This window comes from Rutilus rutilus (assembly GCF_951802725.1).
Source record: "Rutilus rutilus genome assembly, chromosome: 18".
Classification (NCBI taxonomy): Eukaryota; Metazoa; Chordata; class Actinopteri; order Cypriniformes; family Leuciscidae; genus Rutilus; species Rutilus rutilus.
Genome location: NC_140231.1, coordinates 14,311,849 through 14,323,401, shown reverse-complemented (window position 1 = coordinate 14,323,401; position 11,553 = coordinate 14,311,849). Strand labels below are relative to the sequence as shown.

Genomic DNA, 11,553 nt, shown 5'->3' with positions numbered 1-11,553 from the left:
TTGGGAGGCATTATTGAAACATTGCTCTCAAGTACACATGCAAACCATAGCATCGACTGCTATAAGATTACTAACTAAGTTACTACCCATTTATGAGTCACATGATCTTACAAATGAGCGTTAATCCATTAGCTAATCCACTGAAGTAATATCAGTGTTTGTGCATTATGTGCATTCTTCTAACAGAAGAATATATAGCAATGCACTGAAATGAAAATATTTGAGCAAAACAGGAAACTGAAATTCACAATACATTAGCCAAACACCGAAACGATCCGGTTACTGACGTAGCCTCGGTTCCCTGAGATAACGGGAACGAGCATTGCGTGAGAGATTTTCTCTCTTACGCTATGGGAAACTCAGTTTTTTCTGAATACTGAAGCCTGATTGGTTCACGTCTGAATTTCACAAACAAATGGCCTTTCAGCCCGCCAGAATGGGCGAGACCGACTGCCTATTTAAGTCGCACTGAAATGGCCATCTACTCAGATTTTCTCAACTGAATCATGACAGTCTCGACTTGCGCATGTGCACTCAGTGAGGAGGGCTCCAGGCAGGCTACAAGAGTCAAGGACTTCAAATGTCCAGAAAGGGCAGACTCTGATTCGGTGACCGGAGTCTGAAGGTGTGGTTATTTTAGAAAAACCCTGCCCTGAAGGTGGGGCCCACTCTAGGCCGACAGAGGACCCATGCCTGAAGGGCCAGGACGTCCAGGTTGTAGAACCTGATAAAGGTGGACGGCGATGACCAGCCAGCCGCCGCACAGATGTCATCCATGGATATTCCACCAGACCACGCCTAAGAGGAGGCCATTCCTCTGGTGGAGTGGGCCCTCACACCAATGGGGCACTGACTTGTAGGCTAGCACTATCACATCCACTATCAAATAGGACAGTCTCTGCTTCGTGACTGTGTTGGGACGAGGCAGATATGGCTTTCTGGCCCCTCAGAGAAATCAGAGGTTGTGTTTCCCGATCGACTGGCCGTGTATACTTTGAGCGTGGACGGAGTGTGTCCGCCGTCCAACAGCTCCTCGAGAGGATGGACTCGATCTCACAGGATATGGGGTCTATAAGCCGGGTTGAGCACCAGCCGGAAAATATGTCACACTTTTATCAATAGAGGGGCCGGGTAGAAGGATAGTAGATGTAGATGGTAGTTTGTGTTCATGACCCTCCGGGGGAGTCTTGGAGGCTCCTGTCGAGAGGCTATAGGTGGAGGCTGCACAACTCGGGTTGGGGGTGCCAAATTGACCATTTCGCTTAGGAAAGGAGGTCCCTTCTAACAGGAATTGGGCCTGGCCCGAAAATGCTCCAAATCATGCGGAACGTCAGGGGGTGGAGTCTCCATTCCCCTATGGTGATCCGTTCCGGGACAGAATATCTGCTCCCATGTTCATGGAAAGCTTGTATTGAGCAGAGATTGTTCTGTGCCCACAGGAGTAGGCATCGTGCCAGTCTGTTCAGTAGACGGGACCTAAGACCACCCTGGTGGTTTATATAGGCTACCACTGTCATGTTGTCTGACCGGACCAGGACATGGTGCCCCCTGAGCTCCCGCTGAAATTCCTTAAAGGCAGGCAGTTGATGTGCCAGCTGGACAATTTTCAGGGAGCGATCCGACGAAATGTAGGCCTGCATTTCGGATGAGTCGAGTACTGCCCCCAGGAACGTAATGCGTTGGCTGGGGGCGGACTCCACTTTGACTCAGCGGGGAGAAATTTGCATCCACGCATTTCGTAAAGGTGCATGGAGCCAGAGACTGTCTGAATGGTAGGACTGTATATTGGTGAACCAGCCCCACGAATGTGAATCTCAAGAGCGGTCTGTGGTGGGGGGGGCTATCTGGATACGAGCAAATTGGAGCAAGTAACCTCGTTCTATTATCCCCCTATTATAACATGCTATTATCCAGCATGGCACTCCAGAGATGGCTTGCCATGCCCTGAGTCGGGTGGCAAATGGTTAAAGTATTACAGTATTACCGCGCTGAGGCGGGAGAAAAGCACCTGTTACAACATTAAGAGGAGGAAGAATGCTCTTTTCGTGAGAATGTAAAATAGATATTTTTTTGGTTCGCTATAACAGTGAGAAGTGATTTGGGCTGGTGGGATGGGCATTTAAAAAAAAAAAAACGCTGTAGAAGAAGAAAGAAATTTCTTTCTTTTTAGAAGAAATTTGCTCTTCTGTGATTTCGCCGGAAAGTCGTAAGAAGCTTCAGTATTCTCCCATAGTGTTTCTCACGCAATGAGAGTGAACCATATCGAAAGGGAACTAAGAAACAAGTTCTGTTGTTTCTTTACTTTGCCAGTATCACTGCATAAGTACAAACATATTTGATAGTAACTTTAATTTAATAATAATTTACACTACCATTCAAATGTTTTGGATCAGTACGATTTTTTGAAGTTTTCAAAATAAGTCTCTTATGCTCACCAAGACTACATTTACAAGACTGAAATGTTATTCCAATTAAAAATAACTATTTTCTATTTTAAATATTTATTTATTTAAATATTGCATTTTTTTAAAGTAGAAATCTTTTGTCTAAGCTGAATAAAATTTATAATTTCTTCAGAAAACAAAATCTTCCTGATCCTAAACTTTTGAACAGTAGTGTATGTATAATAATTTATTTATATAATTTGTAGCATTAATATTATTTATCATACACTGTAAAAAAATATATTTTTGGTTTAACTTCAAAAAGTAACCTGGATGCCTTAAAATGTAAGTTTATCGAAGTAAAAAAAATTGTTAATACAATAAAGGAGAAACTCAAAATATAGAGTTATCTGAACCACATAAATCATCTAAGTTGATTTGACAAAATAAATTTTTTTGTGATAAATCAGGAAAATATTTTTTTACAGTGTATAAAGCAAATTGCTAGAAAAAGACACATGGTACATCAAACTAACAATGTACTGTATTCTCCACATAACATTCTTCCAACATCCTTCACACCCTCACTGATGTAAAACTATTCACTCATTAAGTCTGACGTGTTCTCAGTGCTCTATCAGATGCCAAAGAAAACAACAAACACTGCTAATATATACTCACAGCGTGTTGTAATACTACCAAAAAATCATGATCCTAACCTTTATCTCCATACCGAAATCCCAGAAGGCCGGACAGTGATTCAGCTTTTATAAATTGTTAAAATATTTATGCCCGGGATGCCATGAGACTACACAGAGACTGTAGTGTGTACACTGAGTTTTTAAATGCTTATCTTAAATGTGTAATATGAATAAATAGGCTATAAATGGCTCTTGAGATAGTATTCTCAAGTGAAACGAGTAGAGGCTTGCACCCGGATACAGCATTCCTTACATCACGACTTAATGTATTAATTTCAGACAGTTAGAAGTGGTAGTAAGCAAGTACTAAAAAGGCCTAGAATCAAATTTCCTTATCTGGCAGTGTTCAGTATAGCTTGGCAGCTGTAAGCAGCTCATTACTAGTTAGTGCAGCAGGTTTAATAAAGTCATCTCTTGGCTTTATATGTGGATGCATCTCGTGGGTCACTGCTCGGGTTACTCCAGTCATCAGCCTCAGGACCTATCTGGTAATGTCGCCATGCTGACTTATTGAAGACTGGAAGACGCTCAAAAGATTCACTCGAAAGAGCCTGGAGAGAGTGGAGAGAGGCGACTTCTTTCTAGTCAAAGCTAATATTATTACTCACTGTAATCCAAGTGTCCCACAGATAGAAACATCAATGCAATTACCTTAAGATGAATTACTGCATCTGTCCCGAGTCCTTCAATCGAGTACAAGTTTAAGTCTCCCTGAAAGTAGCGCGCATAGAGTCTAGAGATTGGCAACCCATAGCCAAATCCAGCCTGCAGAGACAATGTAAACAGGTTGGTTGAAACCACACATACATATAAACACAGACGTAAGCTGTGTGATGGGTATTTACCAGTGGGACAGCAGCTTGAGAGGAGTCCAGACGTGGTGTTGGGGCAGTGGAATACATATAATTGAAGAGACGATCAATCTTTCGTAAAGGGACACCCCCACCTTTATCACTAATCTTAGAAAACGGACACATTGGCATCAAATGAATAAAGTGCACGTGTTTTGAGATTTAAGCAAGTCTCCATCAACATTTATGTTTTTGCGAAATAGGCATGTGTTGAACCTTTATGGAGAGGTCTTCTTTTCCCAGAGTAACCATTGCTTTCACTGGAGGAAGCCCCTCACTGTTTTTTTCATAGAGCTCTACCGTTGCCCGCATGGAATTCTGCACAAATACATAATATACTGACTAAATTTAAATTAAAAGGAATAAAATGGCTTACAAAAGCCCACCTAAAGTGTGATCATTTGAGAAACACCTAATTTAATTCCACTTAAAACGTCACTTAAAAATCATATTTCCTTCATATGGTTCATTTTGTTAACATTATTTAATGCATTACATAAAATGAAAAATACTTGAATAGCATTTATTAATCTAGGTTAATGTTAATTTCTACATATACTAATAATTTTTTACAATTTCGAGTTAAATTTCTACATATAGTAATGCCTTTTTAAAATAATTTTCTTTTAATTAAAATACATAACATGAGTTATTGTAATTATTGTACAATTATCTAGTGATGGTGTTAGCTACATATGTGCCAACATACCAGAGCATGCGTACCAGTAAATGGCCTATGCTATTTGTGCCTGAGCCAATACGGTTAAAACGTAGAAAGCGCACTATGTTAGCTCTAAATTAGTATGATAATTTAGTGTCATTTGATGATTGTCAGTCAAAACGAAAATGAATTGAATCCAGGCATACTACATTCTCCATGTAGTCATTATCACGTGACCTACCAGTGTCAGTCACGCTTTACTCCCATTCACAAATCCTCTCCCGTGGCCTCATGGGACAGAAAAAGTGTCCATATGCACACTTCAGAATTTCACCTGAAGAAGTAGGTCATCAGGTACTTTTCGCCTACTCTTTGTACTGTGAATTTGGACATACTACTATATAGTACTATATGTACGGTATGTGATTTCGGATGCAGCCAATGTGATTGCAAGCAGATTGAGTTAAGGACCTATCAGCCTGTGCCATCTAGAGTTTCATGATAGAACTTTGCATATCTGCCCTCAAATGTTTGAAAAAATAATTGAGTTTTTTTCTTTTCGTTTTCTTCTAATGTATTATGACTAAACACAAATGAATAATGAAAAATAGTATATTTATAAATTAGCTTTAACCTAGATTAATAAATGCTGTAAATGTTGTTTGTAAATTTTTTCATTGTTTGCACCTAATGCATAAACTAATGTTAACAAATGAACCCTACTGTAAAGTGTTACCCAGTTTTCCTTCTCCTTTCAAAATGACCCCACTGTCTATTTCTCTTGCCTTGAAGAGCTCAAACAGCATGTGGAAAAGATGAGAGGGCACATAGACCACCTGAATAGGCTTCTTTGGAGTTTTGGCTAGCAGATAGAGTGAGATAAGACAAGAAGGCACAGATATATTAAAAACCAACTATGATTTTGATATATGTTATAAAGACAATAAGAGAGATCACATTCTCACAGTTGAATTCCCCGATCTTTAGTTCAGGCGCCATCATGTAGTACTGCTCACAAAGCATCTTTGCGGTCTCATATGCATCTGGAAGGAGATATCAGAATCTTCAAAATGGATTATGTTGTGCATCTGTGCATTTTAAGTATCTTTTACCTTACCTCTGACCACTTCAGCAACATTGCAGGCTGGGTCGATGCTTCCGATGTGTTTTGGTTGTGCAAGAAAAGTGGCATCGCCAAACAGAAGAGCTGAAACAGAATAAAAGAGCTGCTTATTGCCATACTTCAGTAGCTTGAGGTCCCAGTTCTAAACGGTATCAGGACATTTATCCAACATGAATGTGATGTCACCCACTGTGCTGGTTGATGAGCATGCGGAAAGAAATGCGATTGGTGTAGAAGCGGTCAAGGAAGTACTGCACATTGCTGCTGATGAAGGGGTCGAAACCAAACTTCTCTTTATATTCGATGACGCCCTGGGCCATGGTGGGCACCACGTCATTGTGCCTGTTCCGAATCTTAATCAGGATCTCTAGGAAGCTGAAGCCCACAGTAATAAGTTCTTTACTACTAGAAGACTTAAGACTTAGGAGACATAGGTTGGGTTTACACTTGCAGTTTAGTAAGACAACGATATAATTAGTTCTGGTTCATATAGCATTTTAAACACAAAACTTAAAGATAAAGAAAGAAAAAAGGCTTTTAAGATGTATTTTTTGACGGAAATTACCGAAAATCCAAAACAATGCTGTGTACTGGACTAAATGCGCTTGTTGTTGTATGTGCGTACATATTTTTACCAGCTGAGAACTCACAAAGAGCTTATAAAATGTGTAAAGGAGACAAAACAGCAGCAGGAATTGTAACAAACTGTAATAGACAATGATCTTGTTTTGGGTAATTTAGATGTCTTAAGTCTGTTGCATTCATATTTCAGTCGAACTGCACCAGAGTTAATTTGGAAGCGGATGTTTTCGGCTCCGCTTTCACGCGTATTCAAATGAACCGCATTAACAGAGCAGTCACACCAGAGATCGTATTATTCATACCAAACCTGCCAAGTGTGAACACCCCAAAAAACAGGTTTGATCTATTATTTTGATCTATTATGTAAACTATACTGCAGTATTTGATTAAAATTAATAGAGCTAAATGTGCATTTTTAGTAAAAATACACAGACCTTAGTTTAGGCAAAAAATTTAAATAATATTCAATTAAAAATCTATTATTTTACACTTTCCCTGGCAAAATTGTGTTTGCTGAAAAACAGGACAGCACGTTTGCAAAGGTTGGAGACTCACTCATTTAGGGTGTGGGGATCCTCTGGACTTCTTGTCTCGTATTCTAACAGCTCTTCAAAGCTCTGGCTGTACCTGATACCACAAAAAACAAAAAAAAAAAAAAAAAAAAAAAAACTATTATATAACAACTGGCTCTTCCCTATACTTTATTGCTAAAGCTACTCTGTCATTCCTCTCATAACCACTAAGTGGCGTATGTGGCTCAATAAACCTAAACACTGCTCAGTGAGAGTTAACAGTTCTTAAAAGACATTTTTTTGTAGCGTGAAGAACCTTTTTCAGCTATAAAGAACCTTTTTGTGTAATGGAAAGATCCCATGGAGTCTGCACAGCATGCACTGAATATCTAGATGACTGATAGCACTGCACTACAACACTGCAAATTTCCTTTGAATTTCCTTTGATTTTCACTCATAAATCGGAAGTAAAGTGAACAAATAATTACAAAGATAAATGACAAGCAACACATTGAGTTAAAAGAGACATTTTTAATTGACGTAGAAAGACTGAACTAGTATTTTCTTGTAAATGTATTCCAATAATCTTTACATTATTCACAAAAATCATTCAGTGATGTGCTGTGTCACATAATTCAATGTACTCAACCTGTTCTTTCTTTTCCAGTCTGAGACACTTTTTTTTTAAAGGGATAGGCCTAGTTCACCCAAAAATGAAAACTGTCATTAATTATTAATTACTCACTCTCATCTCGTTCAAACCCGTAAGACTTTTCAAATGAAGATCTTTTTGATGAAATCTGAATTGAGTGGTTTAGTCCAAATTTTCTTAAGACTTGATCACTTTATATGATGAACAGATTAAATTAAGGCTTTTATTCAAATATAAACACTGATCAGCGAATATAAACAGAAGCTCAATCGAACCTGCTTGATGTTGATGCACAAGAACAATCCTCTTGCGAAAGCTCAAATGTTCTGTGTAACACAAGAATGAACCTCATTGGTTCTTGTTTAAGCTCAAACGTGCTGCGTAACGCATGAGAATGAACCTCATTGGTTCTCACGTCAAACGAACATGCTTGAGCTTCCGGTTACCTGGGGCCTATACCATGAAGCTGGTTTAGGTGGCTAGCCAGGTATGTTTCAGTTTAGTTTGTGCCAACCCTGGGTTTTAGGCACCATGAAAGTGGTTTGGCTTTTAGCAGTGTTCATTGCCATAGTAACTTACGCTCCACGGCTAACCTGGTCCGGGGCAGGTTATGTTCCAGGTAAGAGGTTGCAAACCGAACTTAGACCAATCAGCTGTGAGCAAAGTGACACATGTCTGATGCGATAACGTCACTCCACCTGTTTCTACCCCAAATTAAAGGTCACAACATAGCAAATAATTTTTAAAGACAAAATCGTCTGGCTTTTAGTAATGCTTATTTAGAATAATAATTTTGTATGATTTAGATATTATTTATGTAATTATTATACCCCTAATCGATCACACACATGTACAATTTTAATTTATCAAGTATTATTACGCACAGTTTAAATGAATAAATATAAAAAGGTAATATAGATACGCTTAAGAATCAACAGATAAAGCTATAAAATGACTATTTTACTCTATACCTTTATCAGCTGTAAACTAACTTAACAACTTTTACTTACACTGATATAGCAATACTTTTTCTTTTAGTTGTCCTCTTTCATAGACATCTATTTTCTTCTTGCTGTGTAAATTTGTTTAAATTCTTAATATTTTTCAATCTCGTAATATTCTGCAGAAGAGAGAAGTGAATCGCGCTGCTTCTCTCTCGAGGACTGAATGGCAGTTTCACTCTTTCTCAGCATGTGATTGGTTGTTTGCTACTGATGTCACTCCTAAACTCAGGATCAAAGCCTGATTTGACACAGAAAGTTGATGATCAGCATCATGGTACCAACAGAGCCTGATTGGATTGGTTTGGTTTTGTCAACTCAAAACTAATCCTGTAACCCTGAGTTTGTTCAACTACCATCATGGTACAGGCCCCAGATCTGATGTGTGAGTTGATGAATGTTTATATGTGAAAGTCCCCCTTTCGTCAATAATGTTATCCCTTAAAACTCATCTTTGATCACCAAAATTACATATTTAATTTTTTTTTGCTTCATGCCTTAAAATAGCTTGAATGTAACTCTACACCCTTGCCTCGTTTAGTATAGGCGGTTCTATGATTATGCAAATGAGCCCCGCCTCCACTCACTCACAGCAGCTCAGAGATCCACTCGTTAATGATCACACATTGACGTGATTGGTTACAAAGTAGTTTGTGACGTCAGAAACACCAGCGATTTCAAACCACAATCTTGAGACTGTCTTTGGTTCACGCAGTTTTATGGAGAACATATTACTCAGCAATGCTGTTGACATGAATTTGCACATGGTTTGTCATAAATCATATTAAAAACACCACATAGACATATAAACAATATTAAAACCTTAATTTTATTGTCTTATGTGAAGAAAAGCCTAATTTAAATCTGTTCGCCATATAAAACGATCGAGTCTCTTCAGAAAATTTGGACTAAACCACTCAATTCATATGGATTAGTTTTATGATCTCTTTATGAACTTTTTGAAGCGTCAAAGTGGTAGTTGCATAGCTGTCAATGGAGGGACAGAAATCACTCAGATTTCATCAACAAGATCTCCATTTGTGTTCTGAAGATGAAGGAAAAGTCTTACGGGTTTGGAACGACATTAGGGTGAGTAATTAAAGACAGAATTTTTATTTTTGGGTGAACTATCCCTTTAAGATCTCAATATCTGTTCAGACAGCCAGACTTTTAGATATTTTTGTACAAAAATGGAATTAAACCATTTTTAAAATGATCACTGGACGCCATGCACTTGACAACAATGTCACATACTACTATTAATCAATCATGGAATAATGCCTACTGTAACTATTTTCAGAAAATAGTGTAGTATTCCAGGACTTCATCCAGCATTTACTTTCTGCTTTATAACCTACGTGATACTACTGTCACATATGTATTCAGAACACTCACTCTGAGCACTTTACAGCAAACCCAGTCACTGTTACTCACAGCTTACTCACAGCTCACACTCATCATCACACCTGGCCACAGGGACGGATGACGCAGTCGTGCCCTGGGCCTGTCAAAAGGCCCCCAGTGCTCTGATTTCTCGTTGTGTATGGGTTTAGCGGTGCAGCACGGCACTCCGATTTGTCATTGAGCTGGTGGTGGGGAGGGTTGAGTCGATTCTATCATCACCCTCCCACCCCCGGAAGCTTGTCCGGGCCGCCCTTCTAGACTAGTGCCCGGTTGGCCCGTGCGTTTATCCGTCCCTGCCTGGCCCTCACTGAGCCCTGCCCTCCTCACCAGGACTCCACCAGTTTGACGGACGGCTGGCTCTGAAGATTGGGGGGCAACAAGGTAACTTCCCTCATCGTATTGGCCAACCTCACTGCCAGTTCTTTCCGCAGAAACATGTAGGAGGTTTTTTCACATGCATTTTCCCTGCCTGGTTAAACAAGAAGCAAGAACAAGTTATTCTTTGTTATCCAATGATGCGCCTGTTTAGTCTGTGTGCATGAGTGATACAGCAGTATTACAACCATTGTTTAATGCCAAAGATTCGGTCATTAATAAATATAATAAAGTAGATCATGACCATGAGTTACAATAATCAATCAATCAATTAAGGGCACTGAGAAGGAATGTGACACCTCAAGTATATTAACATATAAATTATATATACTATACCAGTAGAAAGTTTATAATTACTATTTCCCATATTTTAGGATAACAATGAAGTCACGCAATCGGTGAAATAACACAAATGGAAGTTGGGAATTAGGTAGTGAATTGTCTGCACACTCCAGTTTTGTTTAATAGACTAGGTTGGTAATATAGGTTATATTTCTCTGTCTTTTCAAACTTTTGACTGGTAGTGTATGCTTGACATCATGCATAAAAAAAAACACACACACACATTGGACTCTTGAGATACAAGTTGTGTAATAATAATAAATGTATTTATTATAGATAGATAGATTATGTATCTAATATACTCATAAAGCACGTATTATTTAGCCTTTGCAAAACTGGACCAGGTTCATGATGTTCTGATATGTAACGGCGAGTCTATTTTTATACATTTGATGTCAGTGCTGTGCCAATGCTGAGCTTTAGCTTTCACTTGACCTTAACATTCAAAGTTAATATAGGTTATGAATATAGTCAACGTGTTGATTTAATCACGCGCAATATGTGGTGAAATTATAAACAATTTATTCATAATGAGACACACAGCAGACATCGCTGATTCAAGTTCAGCACTAGACAATCCTACATCAAAATTACAATTTGTTGCATCATTGGCGGTTCTTTAACTCAATGCGTTTTATCCCAATGTTTCATTACTCACCAAAATCCAGGAATTGCTTGATTGACATCGGTGAGGGCGAAAACCTTGAATAATATTCGATTTTGTGCCTGATATCTTTCAGCAAGTAGTTAAACAGTTTCATGTTTAGGTCTGTCAACTTCCAAACAGCTCGAGTCCCGCGCTGCGCGCTCACTCATTCAACACTTTCTTTACGATCTATTTAGTTTCTATAGCTACAGCGTTGTTGTAGCGCTTGTTATCGAGCAGAAGCTTGTGGTTCTCGTCACGTGACATGACAGAGCGTGCTATCACTTGCAGAGTTGATTACACTGGTTGTCTGTAGGAT

The 11,553-nt window shown here is 38.8% G+C and overlaps 1 protein-coding gene across 1 annotated transcript; it reads right to left on the bottom strand.

Annotated features, from left to right (window-relative positions):
* Positions 1-2,911: 2,911 nt before the first annotated feature.
* Positions 2,912-11,553, bottom strand: pdk3b (pyruvate dehydrogenase kinase, isozyme 3b). The gene is made up of 11 exons (XM_084387881.1): positions 11,247-11,553; positions 10,199-10,340; positions 6,858-6,929; positions 5,911-6,095; positions 5,715-5,804; positions 5,563-5,640; positions 5,383-5,459; positions 4,153-4,254; positions 3,931-4,044; positions 3,737-3,850; positions 2,912-3,636 (listed from the first exon to the last, which is right to left on the bottom strand). The coding sequence occupies exons 1-11, from the start codon at positions 11,347-11,349 to the stop codon at positions 3,493-3,495; spliced, it is 1,221 nt and encodes a 406-aa protein (XP_084244007.1). The 5' UTR covers positions 11,350-11,553; the 3' UTR covers positions 2,912-3,492.